Source organism: Oncorhynchus keta, chromosome 19, assembly GCF_023373465.1.
Source record: "Oncorhynchus keta strain PuntledgeMale-10-30-2019 chromosome 19, Oket_V2, whole genome shotgun sequence".
NCBI lineage: Eukaryota > Metazoa > Chordata > Actinopteri > Salmoniformes > Salmonidae > Oncorhynchus > Oncorhynchus keta.
Genome location: NC_068439.1, coordinates 75813156 through 75838427, shown reverse-complemented (window position 1 = coordinate 75838427; position 25272 = coordinate 75813156). Strand labels below are relative to the sequence as shown.

The following is a 25272-nucleotide window of genomic DNA, read 5'->3' as shown; positions in this document are numbered from 1 at the left end:
TTAAATAGCCTATGCCACAGTCACAGTCTCTATGTTCGTCCATTTTACTTGTAAGCGTCCAGCTGAGCAGCCTAGTCACTGCCTTGTTACAGTACACCCAGTCTCGGGAGGTTTGGATTTGCGTGAGTGGGGCTGGATCTCGCTCAGTGCGGTGAACGAGCTCGGCAGAGCGGCTGTGCGGAAGTTCTTTCATCCGTGCTGCAGAAGGGGCTTGCTTCGCCCTCGCGATTATTCTCGTCACAAGTTTATGGTTGGATAAAAGCGATTCAGGTGGAACTTCTGGACAGTACACCCCAACTTGAGTTTTACTACATCCACAGTCTGCTCCATTTATTGTCGGTGAGTATTTATTCAGTGTTTTCACAGAGTAAACATTCCTGCTTTCGGAAAAACCCTGTGCCTTTTTTCTCATAGAGTGAATGCGGGTAGGAGCGCGGGGGTGGCAGTGCGTGCTTGCGTGAGATTTCCGACAACACTGCCACTGCCGTGGAGGTCTCTCCATTTTGGTTTCACATTGTTTGGTCCTCCCGATATTTTCAACAAGAAATAATAATCACTCATTTACGCTTATGCTCCGATTGGAATGATTGTAAAGCTGTTTAGGTCATCGTTACTTTTAGTGAGGTATGATTGACAGCCACGATGCCCGCACGACTTAGTCTCCAAAATAGGCCAATGAAAATTGGTGGGCGGGATTTGAGCAGTCAACGAGTACCGACAAAAGAAACGGCTATTTTTGAGCCATAAATAAGAGGACGTCACCTCACTGCACATTATCAAAGTAGACCATTGATAGACTAGTAGTCTACAGCTGTTGGACAAACAGATGTTTCATTGTGATCAACTAAGTTAAAGTACATTTTATGTTCTAGGCTTTAAAAAAAAGGCTACAAATGCAGTGCAGACTGAACTCCACTTTGTAAACACCGTTACTGTAGAAAATCTGTAATTGACATCACTGTAAATCTGTAAATTATTTTTTTTTAAAGCTAGCTATATACTGTAGATATATGTATTTTTTGCTTCCAGAGGAGCACGGCTTCCTGGGGAACGCTTACACAAACACACTGAGCGGTTGGAGGCCAGGCTCTGTTACAGTGTAGCATTAAGGGATTAGGTGCCTTGCTCATGGGCACAAAGTCAGGAGATGGAATACCCGAATCCTGACAGATATTTCCCCATCATAGGTGGGATTCAAACCAGCAACCCTCCGATTGCAGGCATACCTCTCTAACCTCTAGGCTTTATGCCGCCACACTAGTTCAAGACATAATGTGCTCTACTGTATATTATAAAATTAGGCTAGATCGTTTTGAAATCGTCAATTTGATAATATAGTCCTGTGTGAGTACATACCTGGATGACAAGAATTGTCTTTAGGGTGAGCCTAGTGGTTAGAGCGTTGGACTAGTAACCCGGAAGGTTGCAAGTTCAAACCCCCGAGCTGACAAGGTACAAATCTGTCCTTCTGCCCCTGAACAGGCAGTTAACCCACTAGGCTGTCATTGAAAATAAGAATTTGTTCTTAACTGACTTGCCTGGTTAAATAAAGGTTAAATAAAAATAAAATAAATATACGTTTTTGCCACATGCAGACCTTTAAAAATACTTTACTTCAACATGCAATGCTTAGCACTATTTTGAGAACTTAATTAAGGCATGAGAGTTTACTTTTTTTTTTTTCTCTCTTTTGTTTTTTTTTTACCTTTGTTTTTAATGAGGGTTATTGTACAGGGATAATAACCACTCAATGACGCTTAAGATGTACAATTGTGTTTTCAAACAGATTTGGCACTTGCTTAAATAACTAAATGTAGCATCTTTAGATCGAAGCATTGCTTTGCTAATTCGCTGCTCTCCCCTTCACTCTTCCAGGGTGATGGCGAGGCCGAGCCACAGCGAGCATGTGCTGCAGCAGCTCAACAACCAACGGGAGTGGGGCTTCCTGTGCGACTGCTGTATTGCCATTGGCGACATCTACTTCAGGGCCCACAAGGCAGTGCTGGCTGCGTGCAGCTCTTACTTCCGCATGATGTTCATCCGGGACCAGCAGGGGACAGCTCGCATGGATCTCAGCAACATGCAGATCAGTGCAGAGTGCTTCGACCTCATCCTGCAGCTCATGTACCTTGGCTGCATCGTGGTGGGCAGCTACGAGTTTGAGGAGCTCAAGGTCTCAATGGCCTACCTGCAGATGTACTACATCCCAGACACCCTGGAGGACCTCAGGGACATCAGGAACACCTCCAACCTCACACCGTCCTCCTCGGCTTCCTCCTCTTCCTCCACCACCTCATCCAGCTCCTCCTCCTCCATTGGCCCGGCAATTGCAGGAAAAATGATGTTTGGAGTCCGCATGTACGAGCAGCAGAAGCCAAGCACCCCAGAGGGGGAGCCCAAAAGTTTGCCCAAAGTTGCCATCACTGCTGTGCCTGTGCGACCAAGCATTCCTGTCCAAGTCAACAGGCCTCCACTTGTGGTGGAGGATGTGGCTTCCCCTTTGGTAGTAGTTGCACCACCGTTTCTAGACAGTGTGGCTGAGCAGCCTTGTGACCTGCGCAAGAGGCCTGGTGGCCGGAGTGCCACCCTGAAAGAGCGCCCCCGCTTCGGGCGCACATACACCTGCGACGACTGTGGCTTTGTCTTTAGCTGCGAGAAGTTGCTGATCGAGCACATCCTCACCTGCACCAATCGTAAGGCCTTTCAGGTCCCCAGGACCAGCTCCGAGGCAGACAACGACTCCAGCAAGGTGGAGAGCTCGGCCTCTGAGGGGATGGAGGAGCACAGGGTGGTCTGCAAGGGTGAAGAGGATTGGCCGGACCACAAGTCAGACGCTGACACAGTGATCAGGTCCATGACAGTTGGTACGGATAACGAGCCTGGTTCTGCTAGGAATATCACCATCAAGGTGGAGCTGGAAGAAAGCGTGGTGTCCGAGATGGATGGCATTAAGGTAGTTCAGGTGGGAGAGATCAGTGCGAGGCACGGTGCACTCAGCGACACTATGAGGGAACCGATTAAATTTAACCGGGAGGCCGAGGCTTGTGTTTCAGTCATGGACGACAGCAACGAGCCATTCGAGGGGCACATGTCCAGCAACAAGGATTCTGGCATACCTGTTAAGATGCGCAAGATTAAAGAGGAGAAGCAGGACGGGGACAGTGCACCGTGTGAGCTGTGCGGGGAACTGCTCACAAAGGAGGACCAGTCAGCTCACTACATCTCCAGCCACATGGGCCACATCTGTGCCTGCGGGAGGTGTGGCCAGGTCCTAATCAAGGGGAGGCAACTGCAGGAGCACGCTGAGCGTTGTGGCGAACCACAGGGTGCGGACACCGACTCCCACGGGGAGGAGGCAGACTCGCCCCTGCCCGAGGACCCGCAGGCCATGGACGATGGGCTGCTGGAGGGGGGTGACCTGGCCTGCCCCCAGTGTGGCTTGCTTTTCCAGAGTGAGAGCCTAGCATTGGAGCATGCTCTGGCCTGCCACGAGCAGGAGCTGTTCCGCCCCGCTCTGCTGGAGGATGGCGGCGTCGAACCGGACCACCGGCGCAAGCACTTCTGCGCCATCTGTGGCAAGGGCTTCTACCAGCGCTGCCACCTGCGGGAGCACTACACCGTCCACACCAAGGAGAAGCAGTTCACCTGCCAGACGTGCGGCAAGCAGTTCCTGCGTGAGCGGCAGCTTCGGCTGCACACCGACATGCACAAGGGTATGGCGCGCTACGTCTGCCCCGTGTGCGACCAGGGAACCTTCCTCAAACACGACCATGTGCGCCACATGATCTCGCACCTGTCGGCCGGCGAGACCATCTGCCAGGTGTGCTTCCAGATCTTTCCCAGCGGAGAGCACCTGGAGAAGCACATGGACGTGCACCTGTACATCTGTGGCGTCTGCGGGGAGAAGTTTCGCCTTCGCAAGGACATGCGGAGCCACTACAACTCCAAGCACACCAAAAGACTGTGTCCTACCTGAATTTTATGCATCTATTACTTAAAAGCCATAAATGTGAGAACAAATTTATGCACTTGAACACCAAAAAAAGAAAACCTATAAAATCTGCACTTTCAAATTTGTATGAATAATCAAAGTGTGTTATTGCCTCAAATTTTGGCCATTTTGTCATTAGTTTCACACCCCTGTACTAAACACACATTACTGCCATTTGTTGACAGTGCCACAGTACACAAATCCTTGGCTCATCTTTTAAGGCTTTTGGAATCGGGTGTTTCTCAGCAAACAGCCTATGCAATACACAGTTCATGGAAGGAAGTGGATTCAACTTAAGTTCCTTGCAAAGAGGTGTGTTTTGATTGTAATATGAATCCACACTTCAATATAGTCTTTGTGAGTAGTTACTGTACATAGCACTTGTGCATTTACAATGAAGAATGGCCTTGCCTTTGCTTTGGCAGTGCCGTGCTCTTGCTTTACAGGTGTGCATGAGAGTGGCATTGCATTCTGAACACTGTCTGCCAGTCTTTGCCACTTTGCAACGCTCACTTCTTTGTCATTTCAATGTAAAGCATTAGGGACATGGACAAGCATAACTGAATATCTCAACAAATTGACTTATCTGGCTCCTTGTATTTTAAAATGATGCTACGAAATGGAAAGAGAGCATCGTTTGTTTAGCCCAATCATAACATAGGCTGCATCACGGTTTTCCAAAATTCTGTTTCAGACAGGCTCAGAAATTCCTGTCTTTAAAGGCCCAGTGCAGTCAAAAACGTGATTTCCCTGTGTTTTATATATATTGCCACACTATGAGGTTGGAATAATACTGTGAAATTGTGAAAATTATTATATAATGCCCTTTTAATGTAAGAGCCCACAGGGACCCGCACAAAAAAGTACAAAAATGTATGCACTCACTACTGTAAGTCGCTCTGGTTAAGAGCATCTGCTAAATGACTCAAATGTAAAAGACTGGTTTTGGTGGGGTGGAGTTTTGGCCTGCCGGGTGTCATCACCAGGTGGTAAATTAGTTAATAGACCAATAACAGCTAGTTTTCAGTTTTCCCTCCGCACTCAGACCACTCCCAGACAATCCTAGCAAATTTCTTGCTTGAGAAATTCCTCTTTGCTAAGAAGCTATTTTTGTTTATTTTTGACCATTTTAATTGAAAATAATCACAGTAAGGAACTTAATTGTTACCCAGAAATGATTTGATATTGAGATAAAAAAAAAACCTGCATTGGACCTTTAAACCCCAAATGATAGTTTTGAAAGGTAGATTTATTTTCTACCAGAGTTGATACACATGACTACAACTCATATCAGATATGAACACTTTTTTTTTTCTTCATGAAAGTTGCTTTTTAAGTGGAAAGTTCAATAGCTGTGAGAACTTCAGATTGTAAATAGGACACAAAAAAACACTAGAATGCTTTACTCTTGACAACGGTTATCACCTAATTCCATATGAAATCTTTCATGCCACCAAGGCAAGATCATGCACTCGCTCTTTTGCTTAATCAATTATTTCACCTGTTTACTATGCAATGTTGGGCTATTCGCTTTTCAAACAGACTTCGATTCAAAGGATTTCTATTGTTGTTATCCAGTAATTACTTGTATCACTGTGTGAGAAAACAGTTATGATGTCTACATTGATTCTTATTCAGTTTTCCTGGTGAGGTAGGAGTATTGTATATTACCTATACAATTAGCAACATAACTTCGACCCAGTGACTATAGGACAGTAATTTGGCCTTATAGACAATCAAAAACTGTAATATTTCATTTTTTGCATACTGTACACAGACTAAAACCATGTCTGAATCCACTCTTGGGAACTTTTATTTGCTAATCGATGACTTCATTCATGTTACATTTGCTTTCTCTTCAGCTTGGATAGATTTAGTCGGAAGCTTCCTTTAACATTTTCTGTTGTTTGAACTTTTGTTTGATTGCATTACACAGCCAATATTAAGCTTTGTCCTACATTGGTAGTGTTATATTGCGGGGCGTTACTTGAGCAGTATGGCTCATGCATGTTGGACAATGTCACACGTGTTGCTATTGTGAAATGCTAATCCTTTTGTTTGTTGCACTGCAGAGAGAACATACTCCTTTCAAACATCTTGAAACGACATGCAGTAGTGTGGAAGCTGGTAAAGCCTCTTAAAGTAGCTATCCGGTGTTTCCAAATTTCTATGAAATATGATCTATAATTACTTACTATAGCTAGGTTTCCATCTAATGGTGACAGATTTCCATGTGAATATTAAAAATGCATAAAAATAAAATATGCATTTTTCCACCAGAGATGTTGCAGATTAAAGGCTATGCGCGTAAAAAAAATAGATTTTGCGGTTAAATTCCCATGTACCGACAACAAAAAATACAAGTTAAATGGGTTTCCATCACATTCAACTCTTTTTATGGTTTTCTCACCCAAAAAAAATGTCATTATGTTCCCAGTCCGGCATTGGCAGTGCGCTCCAGCCAACAGTGCACAGATACAGTACTGTTGGCTAGAGCGCACTTATAGCCGACATCAGGGATCATCATCTAGATTCAGCCGTGGACTGATTCTTTCTTTCCTTTTCTTGAGTGGATGGTCAGGTGGCCAGAACATAATTACAAATAATTTGTCAACTGCAAATTGACCTCAAGGAGCCCAAACTATATAATATTTAACTCAAACAGAATAATTTCAAACCTTGCTTACCTTTGTATACGATCACATACTGTATATCTCTCGATTTACAAATCTAAAATCACTTGGAGCTGATTTGCTGTTGTTTGTACAGTCTTTTTTGACCAACAATAACATTTTAAAAAAAAATATATATATATATATATATTTTCACAGAAAACTTGGGTCAAATTTGTCCCCCAGGCTGCCAGTTGGGGAACCCTAGCCTACATGATGACATTATTATTAAAAGCGTTTCCACTGACATTTCTCACATAATACATTTTACAGACACAAAAAAAGATCCCACCTTGTCTAGTGTATTTTGTTTTGTCGACATTTGGAAAGTTTACCGAAAACCTTTCAGTTTCCATCATGCCTGTCATTTAATATCTGACATATACTTTACTCGGCATAAAAAAGGTTAGTTGGAAAACTGGTTAATATGAGTGAAATATCTTTCTTGAAAAAAAAATAAGAATAAAAAAGTTAAAAAGCAGCTTTTCTGTGTTTGAATGGTGTGGGTGTACACCGGTCGATAAAAATATCCGTGACAAGTAAACAGCTGATTGGCCAGCTCAGCCAATGAGTCAGTGGACGGATTCGATTATACTGACCAGCCGGGCACCTGGCAAAGGCACATTCTATCATCGGGCGAAAGAGGGGAGGGAAGAGCGTCCTTCTCAAACGGAAACGTAATCTGCGTCGCTCGGTCATTTTGTCAACAAGGCAGCATGGTGCATCGTCCAGAAACATACATATGTATTCCATAAAACAAATGTTAGAATTTGCTCATTTTCATTGGGAAGGCAGATAAAGCAATCCCTTTTGCATTTGAAAAAAAAGCAATCACTTTCGCATTTTGAAAACACAGTCCTACTCATTACTCCACGTGCTCCTACGTCACACCTAGCTCATGCCTGAAGGCAGCCCAGTTTCAAAATGAATGCAATCAACTTTCACCCGGTGCAAAACATGCCTACATGGGCAAAATTAATCAAACCCCTCATTGAGACGCCTTGGCCAAAAACTTTGGCCACAAATACAAATAAAGAATGAGTCAACAACATTATTTGGGTATGAGTTAACAATTATTTTAAGCCATCATAATGTAGGCCTACAACATGACCATGTACAGATGTAGGATCTTAATTTGATCACTCTTTTGTTTTGGATGAATGGTAAATTTACTGAAAACCCACACTAACACATATTAACAGAAATTGAATTTTCATGTAGCCTACTTTTGGTCAGCTAATAGCCTAACCACATATCAATAAACATTGTGTTCAAATACTTTAGCTGCAGGATTATTTTTGCTATATAGGTCAAATTTAGGTCAGATCCTACATCTGTAAGGAGGTTGTATTTTAGTAACCTAACCCAGACTGACATCCCTTCAGGGGGTAAATTAAGAATGATTAATGAGCAAGCGAGCTAATTTCTGTATATGATCTACTACTCAGGGCCCTATCCAATCAAAAGCAAGGTAAAACAAATTGAAATTATCATTTTTTTTTCTTCTTCAGACAATAAATGTACCTTGGTTGTGAGGAACAAGAAAATAACATGGTTGTTAAGGAGAAAAATGTTTTTCTTTCATTAAGTATATTAGAGTGAGATGAGTTTGAAAACCAAACCGGTGTTAAACAAAAGCATAAGTCATTCGTAATTTCTGTGTTTTTACTGCTGCAATTTAAATTTGTTATTGCTTTTTAGAACCGTTAAAGTAATGCAAAATGGGTACGAAAATGTGTTGGTATGCATACAATCTGGTAACTCATGTCACCTCAAGTGAGGCTTTTATAGAGTTAACCCACTTGGGAGAGATTGTAAAGGAGTCTACCTTGGCAAGGGTTGTAGTATTTTATATTTCATGAAGGAAAAATATACAAAGGCTGTTTACACAGGAAGACTAATTCAGATTTTATATTTTGACAAATCAGATGAGCTCTTTTGCCAATAATTGGGCAAAAGACCAGAATTGGGTCACCTGTGTAAACACAGTCATAGAGCTATGTTCATTTGCATTGCAAATCGTATACGATGAGTGATTTTGCTTTAACTACACACAGCCAAACTAGGACTAGCTCCTATGGTCTGCACCTGACATCAATCAAATATATTTATCGGAGGGAGCACTGATTTGTTCTCTAATCCACACACAGGGCAGAAAACAACGGCTGCATTTACACATGCCGCCAAATCTTTTCACCCTATAATTGGTCTCTTGACCAATCAAAACAGCTCTTTTGCCAATAATTGGGCATAGATCAGAATTGGGTTGCTTGTGTAAATGCAACCATAGAGCCATAATATTCATTTGCATTGTAAATTGTATATGATGAGTGGTTTTGCTGTAACTACAGTGTCGATATGAGACATTTTTAGGATAAACAATAGTTGGTCATTATACAGCAATTGATTGCATGAAATGAAAAATTAAATAAACAAGATTGATAATAAAGATGTTCACCAACCAAGTGTGGTGTTTTGCAAACTTATTTGATCTATCACCATGATGGTAGGTAGCTAGAGAAGGTTTGAACTACTATGCTAGATTTGACTAGGTGGTAAACAACTATGACTTTTCGTAGCAGGTTGGAGAATTTACGCAGCGGGTTAGGATAATTAGGTTAAGGTTAGGAAAGGTTAACAAAAATGCTAAAATTCTCCCCCAACATGCAACTTTGGACGTCCCTTTGGCTGCGTTAACACAGTCAGATGAATTTGGATCTTCTTTCTTTTACCACTAATTGGTCTTTTGATCAATTAGATCAGCTCTAATGCTAATAATTGGGCAAAAGATCAGAATTAGGCTGTCTGTGTAAATGCGGCCTTTGACATAAACTGTATCCCATCTAGCCAATCGCATTAAAAAAAAATTGCGAACTAATCTGAATGGCTAAAATACCAATTAGTGGGAAAAAAAATATTAGAATTGCAGCCTGTTGGCCAGCTGGCCATGTTGGTTAGATAATTGATTACTGGTAGTTGCTTGTTTGTACCTCGTGCTCTGACGCAAACTCAACTCCCAAAATATTGCTATCCGTGGTTAGCAGCGAGCAAAACGGCGGAGAAAGTGTGCGCGCCAAAGTGTTTTTGTTTACAAATTCGCCATGGCCCAAAGTATTGAAGGTAAGTTACAAGTAAATGGAGTTTCTACAAACAGTTTTGGCTAGATAGTGAATTTACTCCTTCAGTTTCTCACACCCAAATTATATGCTTGCGTTGGCTAAACTGGCTTTAGTAAGCTATTTAGCTGTGCACAATTATTTACTCAATTTCAGTTTCAAACGAAATACTGTAGTCACAATTATCCAACCGTTTCACTATGTTTTGCAAACTTGTTGATGGTCTGCAGGTGACAGGCGCAGGTCGGGTCAGACTGGGAAAAGTCTATGCCAATGCCAGAGTCCCCATGACAACGATAATGTGGTCATACACGACCCTGAATGCAGCGCCATACTGGAACTAGATTCTTCAGAATCGTCTGAGGAATCTTCAGAAGAAGACATTGTGAAGGCAAAGCTTTGATTTAGTTATTGCAGGTGTTCTAGCAAACTCGCCTAGTTCCCTGCTCAGGAGAATGGCACAGGAGGCCGATGGTGGTGGATCTCTCATTCAAATTGCTTTGCCTTACGTACATTTTTCTAAGATGCTATACTTGTTAATAAACCCATTGCTTTCGCCTTGCTAGTGTTCTACAGAGCCGGAGGTTGTAGGCCCAGCCATGGAGCTGGAAAGGAGGATAGAGGAGATGAGGAGGCGAAATGAGGCTTTGCTGAAAAGGTTCAAAGTAAGTCTATCAGTAGCTAGTGCAGCGTCCTGACTGAAACTGATATCATACCAAGGTAAACGCTATGCTATTTTGAAACGGTTTAGGTAAGGAATTTGAAACTGAAGCCTTTCATCATATTCGGAAACATTTATCTTAATGTTGGATGGTGTATTTTCAGTAGAGGCTTTGTTACCTAAAAAGCAGAATGCAAACGGTCACTGAATTGGTTACCTTTACATTTTCCTCATGTCTTTGTCTGCATTGAGGCCTCGGCTATAGTCACCTCACCTAAGTCACATGACATGTCTCATTCTTCATAGGAAGTTGAGGAGGACAGGAGAAGGGCTGAGCGTAGGGGGGCAGCCCTGCTTCCCAAAAGCACCAAACTGGTCAAAACCAGTTCAGCTCATACCACTGATGTGTCGGACCAGTGGGAGAGCCTCACCATCACCGTAATGAACCAGGTGCCAACCCAGGTGTTTCCTGTGCAGCCCGCTTGGGGGAGACATTGCACTTCTCACTTGCTAATTGACTGCAAGGAAACATAAGAAAGCAGTATCCTGAGTCATGAAATTAATTGAAATGCATCAAATGGACTGAAAGATTCCTAAAGTTGCCCTGGATTCATCCAGTTGATCGCACCCCGACCCCCGCTGATAAATAATACAGGATAACTTGTAGTTACAGTATCAACATTGCTGTTCCCATTATCTCTATTGATGGGGTGACATTGCAGGTGACATACAGTTTTCCCTCTGAAAAAATGAATAATGCTTTTTATTTATTAATTCAATGCACCATCTAATATCCCCTCTCCTATGTGTCATATGGAGAAGGACACCCGTTTGGTGGCAAGGCGGTCTAATGGAGGCAGAAGGCAGCCCAAATCACGGAGGTTGGAGGACCGCCTGGAAAAGAGATGTGGGGAGGAGAAACACATTTTGGAGGAAAGGCAACTGATAATCTGCACTATAGACAACGGTGAGGTAAGTGCTTTTACCAACACGGGTCAGAACTGTCCACTATGACATGGACTCTGCTGTCATTGACAAGGGTTTAAGTGTTAAAAAGTGTGATTTTTGGTGTTGCTCTAATATACAGGCAATAAAATATTGACAAGGAAGGTCCATCCCCGCTCTCATGAGTAGGATATTACTCTTGAAAAAGAGGCTGACTTATGTGAGGTTACCCTTGAAAAAGAGGCTGACTTATGTGAGGTTACCCTTGAAAAAGAGGCTGACTTATGTGAGGTTAACATCAATGTTTGTCATTTTGAGTGTTGGTAAAGCTTAGCGGTTCTTCTAATGTGTCCCTGGAAATGTAGATGAACGCGACGTTAAACATTTTCATGCGACCCTGTCTGCTGAAACATGAACATGTTTGTCAGCTTTCAGTGCAAAGCTCAAACTGAAGTGATTTTCACAACACCTATCTAATATATATGACAATACAAAATATATATATTAACGTCATATCCCTCTTGAACCCGCGTGCCATTGAGCTACATGGGTCGTGTCCCAATCCAATAGACCTAGCTTCCTTTCCCCTATGGGAAATGTTACGCAAGAAGAGGTTTACCCCCGTTAACTGATATTTCAGACTCTCGACCATGTTCTACTCATGTTTCTATAACAGCTGTCTTTGATCCCCATGGAATGCTGAGAAACCACTCACAGGCAGAGCACAGTGCCCTGTAGGCTGCCAAGTGCAATGAAAGCAGCATGTCATCCACTAGGCCTGCATGGCACGCTATCTCATGCTAACTGGTAGGAGCTAGGTGCTCTGCCATGTAGTCTACTCTATGGGAAGCTACTATAGGGCCTACAGCTATATCATAGGGCCAGCAGTTGTATACACTACTGTGGAACCTACTGTACATCTGTTGTATCCAGTGTGTAGTCCTGTTGAGAATTTGAACTTGAATATTGGTTTTATAGGCAGCTGGTGGTGCTCTTGGCACTTGTGATTGTATGGGGAATACTCTTCTCATCCACCGCTAATGTGATGTACCCACCTGGATGATGCCATGGCAGCCATTTTGTGGCAGAAAATGTTCCACCACACATCAGGATGGTGTTTATTAGGGCACAGTGTGGCAAATTGTTTTTCAATGGGGAAACTATTGGACAAGATCACAGTACGTCCCCGTTTTACTGTTTTTTGGAGCGTTTTCTGCCTTTTTTGTCCTTTTTGAGCATGGCCCAGACCAGGCCACACAGAACATAAATGTCCCATTTTTAGACACTTGAGTAACTGGCTGTGACAGTGGAATCGGGCTGGAATGGAAGCTCAGGGGTGGATGCCAATCTGACCTCTAATTATTCAACTGCAGCAGAGTTTCGATTTATTCCCCATGGGGATTGTTGTCGGACTAGTTGAATAGATCCCTGTGAAGGCATGTTACTGCCATAATCTGTTGTGAAATGTGTTGTCGAAGGGTCGTCCTTGATTTACACAGTAGGCCTAGGTGTTTGATGGTGTACTCTTGTTCACTTTCAATATGATGCAATATAGGAAGGATGAATGAATCATCCGGGTGGTGATGAATTAAGGTTGTCCTGTCTACATTTTTGACATTGGTACACTGTTGTTGTTCTTGGACTGTGGTTCCGATCTTGTCCACTTGAGTGTGCTGTTGCACACTGAGCATGTTTCTCCACTACTTGTTTGAATTAGGCCAGGGCTATTCTACTGTATGTATTAGTCATGTTAATTTACCCATGTAGCAGCTTTTTAGTGAAGTTTATTTTATTTATTGAATTCTACTTTTCACTTGTTAAAGTGCATGATCGGAAGCTATTAAATGTCACCAATTGGACCAACAACTAGTGCCTCTTGCATTCTGTTGGGCAGCTGTGGAGCTCTCTCCACAAAAAAAAAAACATCAGAAAGCTGCTACGTCACATTTCTCCCCCACTGAGACTGAAGTCTCTCTCTCAGTTTCCGGAGAGATTACAATTAGGCCTGATTACACCCACCGGTCAAGACATGATGCAGAATTCACTGCTGGCCATAATCTGCCGACTGATACACACTTGTATAAATGTGCGTAGACCATACATGTCACACTAGGCCTAGCAGTGTTCACTTTAATTTTATAGTGCATACCCTGTTACTATAATGGGCCTATATCATGCCAAGTTCAGAGTGGTGTTGATGGGAAATCTTACAATGATTCTATGTAATTGCATACTGTTGACTCCATAGGCTAAGTCTATTACTGTATGTGTTGTCTGAGTGTTGGGTCGTTCTGAATAAACCTCTCGGTTACACAGCCCTGTATGTTGCTGGTGCCGTCTACCAACTTTTGATGTTTGGGCAAATCTTTGTGAGGGCCGAATCCTAACTTGAGATATATGTGTGTAATTCCAAACCCACGTGTAGGCTAAATCATGCATGGATATCAATGGAAGATGTCTCATGTTAGGCTTGAGGCCTATGATCACAGGTCGATTGGAGGGAGCGGCCAGGCTCTGATGGACAGCAAATCATCCTGTAGCGAAGGCCAACTGTTTTCATTTGGTAGGTGCTGAGCTTTCTCATTGGTGTGTTGCTTTGCATACTGACATCAAGCAAATTCCCACACTGCACACCACATGCTGTAGCTACCCATAGGGGAAGGGGATACCTAGTCAATTGCGCTACTAATTGCATTCAACTGAAATGTGTCTTCTGCATTTAACCCAACCTCTCTGAACCGAAGAGGTGCGGGAGGCTGCCTTAATCAACATCCACGTCATCGGCTCCTGGGAAGCAGTTGTTATTGGGGCTATACTGCCTTTCTCAAGGGCAGAACGGCAGATTTTTCCACCTTGTCGGCTCGGGATTAAAAACCAGCAACCTTTTGGTTGCTGGCCCAACGCTCCTAACCGCTAGGTACCTGCTGCCTAGTCTTCCAGTCATTGCGCTAGTTAACATTGGCTCGTGAAACTACCTCGAACTTGCTGTCTTAATAAAACAGTTTTGTACCACCAACAATTAGTTTTTGGCGGGGGGATAGGAATCTCTGTTCATGTCTTATGATAAACTTGGGCAAGTACATTTGATTCCCCACAAAGTTAAATAAATCTTTGAATTCTGTTTTGTCTGTATTCCTGCTTCATCATTCTGCCCCCACACCCAGCCTGCAGATGGAGATGAATTATGGGGTATGACAGGGCCACCCTAGTCTCCGGGGATGGTGAATAACGGACTCTCATGTGCACAAACACCTTCTCTGGTGTTTCTTGGGAACGAATGACACTACCCCTGTCGTGACCCCTGTCGTGACTATCAATCGAAGGTGTGACACACAGATGGAAGCGCACGGCACCAAGTCTGCCTTTTTATTCTACAGGTCATGCAACAGGGGTGTTGTCTGCCTCTACGGACACAGCAGGAGAAAGAGGGAAATTGAAAGCACTAGTTTCTGTGGGAGCCTGGTGAGGCCTGGGAGTGAGTGGTAATCTGCTGACTGTCCCTAGGGCTGGGCAATATCGTATATACTGGTATGGATTCACATACTGGTATAACTATTTGGGTAAATAAAGTAAAGTCCAACAAATTGGACTAATTCACTGTCGGTTTTGTTCTCGTCTGGTTGAGTATAAAACCGAGTGGGGAACCCAGTAAAGCCACTTAATTGGTCCATGCCCTACACGTAAAACATACTTAAGAAACTTCACAAACATGAAGTACCGCCATACCATCAAATGTTGTGATATGATTTTCTGGCCATATCGCCCAGCCTCAAGTGTCCCTCACGCTGTCCCCCAGCACTAATGGAAAATACCCATCCCCCACCCAAATCTCAGATGGGCAGCACATCATGCAACAACCTCTCAGCATTTCTCATCTCTCTCCCTCCATGATTTTATCTGGATACATTCCAGATTTCTCCCTAGCCCTCTCCATGGCTTTCTTTTCTCCCTGTGAAGTCCTCCTTAAACTAAAATATGACAACTTTTTAGCTGTTACAAAAGAGGGAAGTGAAAGGGATTTGCTATCTGAACATCAGGGCTGCAGCGTTCACCCAGGGGGAAAAGAACTGAATGTTGTAGCTAGAGCCAAACCGACTCCTCTGGCCACATGTCAAAGGCTTGTCTGCTCTACGTTATGTTTCTATCTGAACGCCCTACTGAAGACTAACCAGCTGTGTTCCCTGCCTGTGTCACATCCCCTCCACCCCTCTTTTCCTTAGGGATAAGAGGGGGAAATATCTACTCTTTCCCAGCCACCGACTCTTATCTCCCAGGCACTGAGCCCTAGACCAGTGGTTTATAAACCTGTCGTCTGGGACCCTGAGACGTTTCACTACTTTTTTTTGTCTCCCTTAACAAGTGACCTAGTTGTCCTTTTCAAGGGCTTGATTACAGTAGTTGTCAAGTTGAATCATGTGTGCTAGCTGTGGCATAGTTAAAATACGTTGAATGGCTCGGGATACCCAAGGAGAGGTTTGAATAACCCTGTCCTAGACCAGTGCTTACAGTCCCAGTTAATCGTCTGTGACTAGGCTTGTGTTCATTAAGGCTCGCAAAAGATAACATTTTTAAAATGCTTTACAACATAAAACAAAAATAGGCATTCCTTATTGGGCAAGCCCTGGTAGTCCCTCCTGTTTTCAGTCAGTTTTCTTCCATTTGATGTCCAATGAACACAACCCAGGCTGTGTGGGATTTTATGGTTGGTATCAGAAGATATATTTGTCCTTGTTACCAAATTACTAACCCCTCAAATATAATTTTTCACATGCCTGGTAAACCGGTGTAGATTAATAGTGAAATGCTTACTGACAGACCCTTCCAACAATGTTGAGAAATAATAGAAAAATAACACAAGGAACACACAAACAGTACAAGGAACAAGTTATCAATACACAATGATAACTTGGTTATATACACAGGGTACTAGCCCACACAGGGTACTAGCCCACACAGGGTACTAGCCCACACAGGGTACTAGCCCACACAGGGTACTAGCCCACACGACGCCTCGATAGTGCAGTCGACGCAGAGTGTCAGGACTTTGGTCCAGGAATAATTATTTTGCCTCTGACTCATTGTGAAGTAAAGTCCATGTCCAAATGGAGGTTAATAAAAATAAAAAAAATAGCATTTTACATGTACTAATATCATTTAGTTAAGGCACGCAGGAGATTAATTGGCCTGAAGGCCAATTTTTAGGCCATAACTACCTGGCTGTATCAAATCAAATCAAATCAAATCAAATTTTATTTGTCACATACACATGGTTAGCAGATGTTAAATGCGAGTGTAGCGAAATGCTTGTGCTTCTAGTTCCGACAATGCAGTGATAACCAACAAGTAATCTAACTAACAATTCCAAAACTACTGTCTTATACACAGTGTAAGGGGATAAGGAATATGTACATAAGGATATATGAATGAGTGATGGTACAGAGCAGCATACAGTAGATGGTATCGAGTACAGTATATACATATGAGATGAGTGTGTAGACAAAGTAAACAAAGTGGCATAGTTAAAGTGGCTAGTGATACATGTGTTACATAAGGATGCAGTCGATGATGTAGAGTACAGTATATACATATGCATATGAGATGAATAATGTAGGGTAAGTAACATTATATAAGGTAGCATTGTTTAAAGTGGCTAGTGATATATTTACATAATTCCCATCAATTCCCATTATTAAAATGGCTGGAGTTGGGTCAGTGTCAATGACAGTGTGTTGGCAGCAGCCACTCACACTGTTAGTGGTGGCTGTTTAACAGTCTGATGGCCTTGAGATAGAAGCTGTTTTTCAGTCTCTCGGTCCCAGCTTTGATGCACCTGTACTGACCTCGCCTTCTGGATGATAGCGGGGTGAACAGGCAGTGGTTCGGGTGGTTGATGTCCTTGATGATCTTTATGGCCTTCCTGTAACAACGGGTGGTGTAGGTGTCCTGGAGGGCAGGTAGTTTGCCCCCGGTGATGCGTTGTGCAGTCCTCACTACCCTCTGGAGAGCCTTACGGTTGAGGGCGGAGCAGTTGCCGTACCAGGCGGTGATACAGCCCGCCAGGATGCTCTCGATTGTGCATCTGTAGAAGTTTGTGAGTGCTTTTGGTGACAAGCCGAATTTCTTCAGCCTCCTGAGGTTGAATAGGCGCTGCTGCGCCTTCTTCACGACGCTGTCAGTGTGAGTGGACCAATTCAGTTTGTCTGTGATGTGTACGCCGAGGAACTTAAAACTAGCTACCCTCTCCACTACTGTTCCATCGATGTGGATAGGGGGTGTTCCCTCTGCTGTTTCCTGAAGTCCACAATCATCTCCTTAGTTTTGTTGACGTTGAGTGTGAGGTTATTTTCCTGACACCACACTCCGAGGGCCCTCACCTCCTCCCTGTAGGCCGTCTCGTCGTTGTTGGTAATCAAGCCTACCACTGTTGTGTCGTCCGCAAACTTGATGATTGAGTTGGAGGCGTGCGTGGCCACGCAGTCGTGGGTGAACAGGGAGTACAGGAGAGGGCTCAGAACGCACCCTTGTGGGGCCCCCGTGTTGAGGATCAGCGGGGAGGAGATGTTGTTGCCTACCCTCACCACCTGGGGGCGGCCCGTCAGGAAGTCCAGTACCCAGTTGCACAGGGCGGGGTCGAGACCCAGGGTCTCGAGCTTGATGACGAGCTTGGAGGGTACTATGGTGTTGAATGCCGAGCTGTAGTCGATGAACAGCATTCTCACATAGGTATTCCTCTTGTCCAGGTGGGTTAGGGCAGTGTGCAGTGTGGTTGAGATTGCATCGTCTGTGGACCTATTTGGGCGGTAAGCAAATTGGAGTGGGTCTAGGGTGTCAGGTAGGGTGGAGGTGATATGGTCCTTGACTAGTCTCTCAAAGCACTTCATGATGACGGAAGTGAGTGCTACGGGGCGGTAGTCGTTTAGCTCAGTTACCTTAGCTTTCTTGTGTGCATTTTTATGGACGAGGATGCATTTCAAACGATTTTTAGGAAAAGCAAACATCGTATTAGAGTACAAATAATTGTATTAATTCATCATAGTCAGCCATATCACTAAGAACCTTTTTAATTTTGGGAGACTGCAATGTGCGAGCTCTTTTTCCTCAGTGCATAACTCTGCAGAGAGAAGAGCGGTATCTGAGAACTCTGACAAGGTTTTAATAAACAGCTAATGGTGATCTATAATAAATAAATTACATTCTAAATCAATGCTAAATGTTGCCTAGTGTCTTTTTATTTTTTTTTAATGTCGGTTAGGGTAAGGGACCTGTGACTGTTGTAGGAATACTGTGCAGGTTGAGGATACTCTAGGCTTTCTGGATATTCTCCAGCTCTTACTCCGGCAGTGTCCTGGGGCAGCGAATAAAAGCGATCAGTGTCAATTTTGGGGCGGCAGGGTAGCCTAGTGGTTAGAGCGTTGGACTAGTAATCGGAAGGTTGTAAGTTCAAACCCCCGAGCTGACAAGGTACAAATCTGTCGTTCTGCCCCTGAACAAGGCAATTAACCCACTGTTCCTCGGCCGTCATTGAAAATAAGAAGCTGTTCTTAACTGACTTGCCTAAAGGTAAAATAAAAAACAGAGGAACTTGTTGGTTACATGACTTGGTACAAATCTGTTGTTCTGCCCCTGAACAAGGCAATTAACCCACTGTTCCTAGACCAGTTATTAACTTCAACACTTCAAGGTTTCCAAAAGCTTTTGTGTGTGTTGGGTTCTCAGAAGCACACCGATACCAAAGATATAGAAAGATTGAATATGATCTCCAGCCATGGTGCTATTGTCTCATCATGGACTTCAGTCAGGACAGGCTTGAATGAAGTTTCCTGTGGAAGTCACATTTACTGTCTACGTAAGAAAAGAAAAGAAAACGCACCACTCCTTTCTATTTGATTAATCTGGCATAGGCTGTTGAATTGAAGCAGGCCAGCCAGTTGACAATGTTAGACTCACGTGGATGGTGGATGGTGTTTTGGAAAAAGGTCATGTCAGAGGCGTGGAAGCATTTTCCATCACTGGCAGAGGAAAGGAGATGATCGTTAGGTACTTTTCTTAGGTCTGTAGAATGTCTCTTCATAGCCACGTCCAATGACACAAGTCATTAGTGACAAGGCTGTGGAGGGTTACTATCGCTTACATCATGCTTCCCTCTTTGAAAAACAGTCTCTTTGTGAATATTTAAATCCAGGAGCTGTTAGTCTTTCCCACCGCGTTGAACCATGTCATGGTCTGCATAACCCTCAATGAAGATCCAAAGATCTGTGGGAAAATGATATTGGTCTGTCATTTCCTTTTAATACTTTTAGCATTTTAGTTTTATTTGTCTGTGACGCGTTGTGCCTGAGGGCCGACGCTGTATTCTGCCTATCAGCACAAAAGTTAACGTCAAATGCATTTTGAAGGTAGATTCAGGTTACAAATTGGAAAGGGGGGGTTGTGTGTGTACAGTGGGGCAAAAAAGTATTTTAGTCGGCCACCAATTGTGCAAGTTCTCCCACTTAAAAAGATGAGAGGCCTGTAATTTTCATCATAGGTACACTTCAACTATGACAGACAATATGAGGGAAAATCCAGAAAATCACATTGTAGGATTTTTAATGAATTTATTGTACTTCTTTGGCAAAAGAGCAATTTTTCAAGCAAGAATTTTGCTTGGACTGTCGGGGTCGGCCTACCTGGTTAAATAAAGGGAAAATAAATGCTTCCCACAGTTCTCAATTTGTCTGGATGTCCTTTTGAGTGGTGGACCATCCTTGATACACACGGGAAACTGAGTGTGGAAAAACCCAGCAGCATTGCAGTGCTTGACACAAACCGGTGCTCCTGCCACCTACTAACAGACCCTGTTCAAAAGGCACGGCACACCTACACAGTCCATGCCTCAAGGCGTTTTCACGCTCAACAGTTTCCTTTGTGTCTCAAGAATGGACATCCAGCCAACCTTAACACAACTGTGGGAAGCATTGGAGTCAACATGGACCAGCATCCCTGTGGAATGATTATGACACATTGTACACTCCATGCCTCAAAGAATTGAGGCTGTTCAGAGGGCAAAAGGGGTGCGACTAAATATTACGGTGTTCATAATGTCTTGTACAGTTTTCATATACTGTGTACATGTGCAGATGTTTGAGCAACATCAGCAAAACTACAAACGGGTGTTGTACTACTCCCAACTGATCAGCAACGGCAGTGGTGTACACAGCTAACATTAATAATATGCATGTCAATCTCTTCTGGCACAAAGTGGAGGAGGGATTGACTTCACGTCTTGTATTTGTGAGCGGTATTGACTTGTTGAATGCACCGAGCCGATGCTTTTGGAACTACTGGTACACAGCTCGGACACCCATGCATGCATACCCCACGACATGCCACAAGAGGTCTCTTCAGTGCCCAAGTCCAGAACAGACTATGGGAGGTGCACAGTACTACATAGAGCCATGACGACATGGAACTCTATTCCACATCAAGTAACTCATGCCAACAGTAAAATGTAAATATACAAAAGTACACCTTATGGAACAGTGGGACTGTGAAGCAACACTCATGCATTCAAATGCACCATACACAAATGTAGACATGTATTTTGTGTTAATGATATGTGGTAGCAGAGGCCTGAGGGTACACTTAATATGTTGTGATATCTGTGAATGTATTGTAATTTTTATTTAACATGTATAACTCCCTTAATTTTGCTGGACCCCAGGAAGAGTAGCTGCTGACTTGGATCCATAGTAAATACAAACTCCCAGGAGCTGTTCTCTACTGTGAGCAAGCTTCTCCAACCTACCTCAGCCTCCTCAGAACGGTGCCATCAATACCTGTGCTTCTTCCAAATGTTAATATTGGAAACAACAACGTCCTGTCCTCACCAGCCCCTGTGGGGGATCTACCCAGTTCCTCTGATCCCTGAGTCAAGGATCTCCTCCACAGTTACTGCAGCTGATGTAACAAGCTGGTTAGGACAATGAGGCTTACCACTTGCTCACTAGACCCTATCCCTGCTTACCTGTTCTGGTGCCTTCACAGAAATCAACCAGTCCCTCACCACTGTATGTGTCCCACCTCAGCTCAAACACGCCACATTCACACCAGTAGTTAAACTGTCCAGTGAAATCATTTTCTGCCCTTACCCCAAACAGTTGTTGACTTGTCCTTTTACTTATAGTTGTGGCCAAAGCATACAGTGCATTCGGAAAGTATTCAGACCCCTTTTTCCACATTGTTACATTACAGCCTTATTCTAAAATGAATTAAGTAAATACAAATCCTCAGCAATCTACACACACACCCCATAATGACAGTGAAAACAGGTTTTTAGAAATTATATTTTAAACACAGTTAACCCATTTTTTAAAAATATTTTTTTTATGCTTTAAATTTGCTTGGAACATGACATCATCCTCTTGGCTTACACAGGCCCGTAGGTGATTTGTCCAGAAGCTTTCATTTTTATTTTTTTCCCCCACTTAAATTCTCAGGTGGAGATAAGGAGCCTAGGGGAGACATGGGCTCAGTAGGACACAATGCACACATGTGATCTAGCACGCCAATCAATCCACAGCTGGTGCTTTAGTTGTATAGGCTTTGTCCTTTTTGCTATCTTGCCAGTCAACTTTTTCAAATTGTTGTTTGTAACAGTTGGTCTACTGGCTGTTTTTAGAAGCAGTTAGCCACGATAGCTAATATTAGCTCGCTAGCCAACAAGAAAGCAAGTCAAAGTAGATTGTTCACTCATCTTTCCATTGCCTTCAATTTTAAATCTTGTGGTTTTGTAGCTTAAAGTTGAATGTCAAGAGGAAACCTAGTTAGCTGTTGTTGACTGATATATATATATAGTCAGGTCCATACTTGTTGGCACTCTTGACAAAGATGAGCTAAAAATTAAAAAAAATACTGTAATGCAAATGATGAGATGTATTGTATTCTCAAAGTATACTTTAGACCAATACAATTGCTCAGATTTTGTTGAACAAATAATAAGATGGGGGGGGGTCAAAATGATTAGCACCCCTGTTTTCAATACTCTAGCACCATCCCCTTGTGAGGATAATGACAGCCTTTTTCTAAAATGTTTTGATTACAAAACAAACACTGGGGGGGGTGTCTTAGCTCATTCCTCAACACAGACCCTTTCTAGGTCCTTTATCCTTTGTCTGCGCTTATGGAATTCCTCAATTGTGGCGGCAGGGTAGCCTAGTGGTTAGAGCATTGGACTGAAAGGTTGCAAGTTCGAATCCCCGAGCTGACAAGGTACAAATCTGTCATTCTGCTCCTGAACAGGCAGTTAACCCACTGTTCCTAGGCCGTCATTGAAAATATGAATTTGTTCTTAACTGACTTGCCTGGTTAAATAAAGGTCAAATTTTTAAAAATTCAAACCACAGGTTTTTAATGGAATTCAAAGCCGCAGACTTAGACAGCCATTGCAAAATGTTTTTTTTTTTTTTGTCCATCTTTTAACCATTTCTTTGTATATTTTGGTGTTTTGCTGGTAGAGCCACTTGTGGCCAAGTATCAGCTTCCTGGCAGAGGCAACCAGGGTTTTGGCTAAACTGGTACTTGGTAAAGTACTTGATGCCGTTGACCTTAACAAGGACCATTGGAAGCAAAATAGCAGCGTAACATCAGAGTTCTTCAAATGGCTCCTATTTCTAAGTAATCTATCTTTATCTCCCAGGATGCAGGAGACTACTGCACTGACCACAGTGGCAGCACATCGGACGTAGAGAGGCGAGAGTACCTACGCTGGAAGAGACGCAACCGCTCGATTGTGGAACTGCTCGACCAGGACAATCTGGCAGTACACCTACAGAGCAGCAAGGAGCAGATGGAACTGGTCGACCAGGACGACCTGGCAGTACACCTACAGAGCAGCAAGGAACAGATGGATCTGCTCGACCAGGACGACCTGGCAGTACACCTCCAGAGCAGCAGGGAGCAGATGGAACTGCTCGACCAGGACGACCTGGCAGTACACCTCCAGAGCAGCAGGAAGCAGCGTAAGAAGGCCCGTTAGCTGGACAATGACACAATTCTAATTTTCTTGTTCAGTCAACCACTGTTTGTATTTGTGCATGTTTACTGGTGTATTGCACTTTTTTTCTTGATATTTTCACTGTGAATGTTAAATTTTTCTGTACTTTATAAATGAGCAACCACAAGCTTTGTTCTTCTATTTCCTCACACTTTCTCTGATAGAGAAAGTAGAGGGAGAATGAAGTTAACACTCAATGTACTTGACTTCTCTAAATTCTTATTCTAGCATGATGCCCAGAGGGGAGATGTACCACCATGGTCCTTGATTAAAAGTTGTCTTTACTCTGGGTTTTATATCCAAACCGTAACTTTGTTTGTACACTGATATGGTTCTGTTTATGTGTAATGAACTGTTCCCTGAATTCCCCTGTTCTAAATGTTATTTTTTTGTCTGCGTAGCTGATGTGCAATTAGATACAGGGAGGAGTCTTCCTGAATGTGTTCCAATATAAATGTTTTTTTTTTTGTTCTGTTTGGTTCTTAAATGGTTTACAAAAAGAATACTCACCTGGAGAACAACTACTGAAGTTTACCGACTGTCATGTTAGGTACAATATATGCCATTGACCCATTTTTGATTGAAACCTCTTAAGGTAAAGTTTCATTGGTATAGTGGAAGCAATTTAGTGGTCCTCGTTACGACAGAGAGAGAGTGGCTGTTCCGATGTCGTTTGACCAGATCAACGTGGCCTAGATACGGTTGACACAAATCCCAAGTCATGGTATCTATATTATCATTTTTCGCACATCCCCGGGGAAACCTCCAAAGCATGGATTTCTGTTTTACCTTGTCCATAGACTGCTTACAGGGTAAGGAAACAAAGTTATTTGGGAGAACTATGCCATTAATGGATCTGGGTGGATAGGTACTGTATTGACAAGTAGATTTTTTTTATATATGCCATCTCTGGTTAATGTTTCTCAATTAAAATTATTTGAACACCAAACTACATTTACCCTCGTAGCGAGTGGGGGATTTGTTTTTTTTTGCGTTGTCAGTTTGTCCTCTTGGCCAACCGTCTCTGCCAGCTCTGCACCAAGAAATTTCAGATATGGAAATGCAGTATATTGCAACCTAATAATAAGTACACTAAAAAAATAAACACTCAATTGGGACTAGTACCTATGTGCATAATACAGTTTAGAGTAGCCTAGGCTATTCACAACTTTCCCAAGTCACAGCATGCATGTAGTTATTAAACCAACAGATTATGATGTGGGAGGAAGCAAATTAATTCCCAGAAGAGCTTGTTCTCAGACAATGCAGTTTGGTGGGGGAGTATTTTTTTTACTATGGGATTGGAATGCCTCACCATATTTGGGAGTAGTAAAGATGACAAAATCTTGTGTTAAATCTTCAACCAAAATCCTGTTGAAAAAGGAGACTACAACATGACTGACTAAAGTGTTGGTATGTTTTATATCAAGGTCAAATGTCTCTTTAAATCACAATTCCATTTGTCTTATGACAGGTCATTGTCTGGCTTTTAATAACTTCATGTTATACTTCATGAGGTGTGAAGTCACTTAACATGGGGAGTCTTTGTCTGTTGGAAATAGAATAAGCCTGCCTCTGAATTGTTTTGGCCAATGTTGACCTTGGGGCTTCATTGAATTGTTTACCCCCAGGCTTAGAATAGGCCCAAACATCTTAACAAATATACATCAAACAACTATACTTGGTGTCTCTGGGTTAGTCTTCGTGACACAAGTGTGAGTGTAAATTGTTCACGTCTGTAGAAATTGGCATCAATCAGTGAACCGGGCTCTGTGTTGTCTCGGTCTCACATGGTATGTAAGTACACTGATTGAAAGCATGGATCCTTTTTGAGTGGTTCAGTGTTCCCTAAT

General features: G+C 42.9%; 2 protein-coding genes across 5 annotated transcripts; both read left to right on the top strand.

Moving 5' to 3' along the window:
- Positions 1-190: 190 nt before the first annotated feature.
- On the top strand, positions 191-9128 carry LOC118398873 (zinc finger and BTB domain-containing protein 1). Its single transcript, XM_035794659.2, has 2 exons — positions 191-339; positions 1876-9128. Exon 2 carries the CDS (start codon positions 1880-1882, stop codon positions 3974-3976), a length of 2097 nt encoding a protein of 698 aa, XP_035650552.1. The 5' UTR covers positions 191-339; positions 1876-1879; the 3' UTR covers positions 3977-9128.
- A 179-nt stretch (positions 9129-9307) lies between these two features.
- On the top strand, positions 9308-24368 carry LOC118398872 (uncharacterized). Of its 4 annotated transcripts, none has more exons than XM_035794655.2 (6): positions 9308-9783; positions 10010-10170; positions 10346-10444; positions 10747-10902; positions 11260-11412; positions 23063-24368. In XM_035794655.2, the coding sequence occupies exons 1-6, from the start codon at positions 9765-9767 to the stop codon at positions 23399-23401; spliced, it is 927 nt and encodes a 308-aa protein (XP_035650548.1). In that variant the 5' UTR covers positions 9308-9764; the 3' UTR covers positions 23402-24368. The 4 variants fall into 4 exon arrangements, with proteins under 4 accessions (XP_035650548.1, XP_035650549.1, XP_035650550.1 ...); XM_035794656.2 differs by having other exon boundaries at positions 9309-9783; positions 11263-11412; XM_035794657.2 differs by having other exon boundaries at positions 9311-9783; positions 10747-10890.
- The last annotated feature ends 904 nt before the right edge of the window (positions 24369-25272 follow it).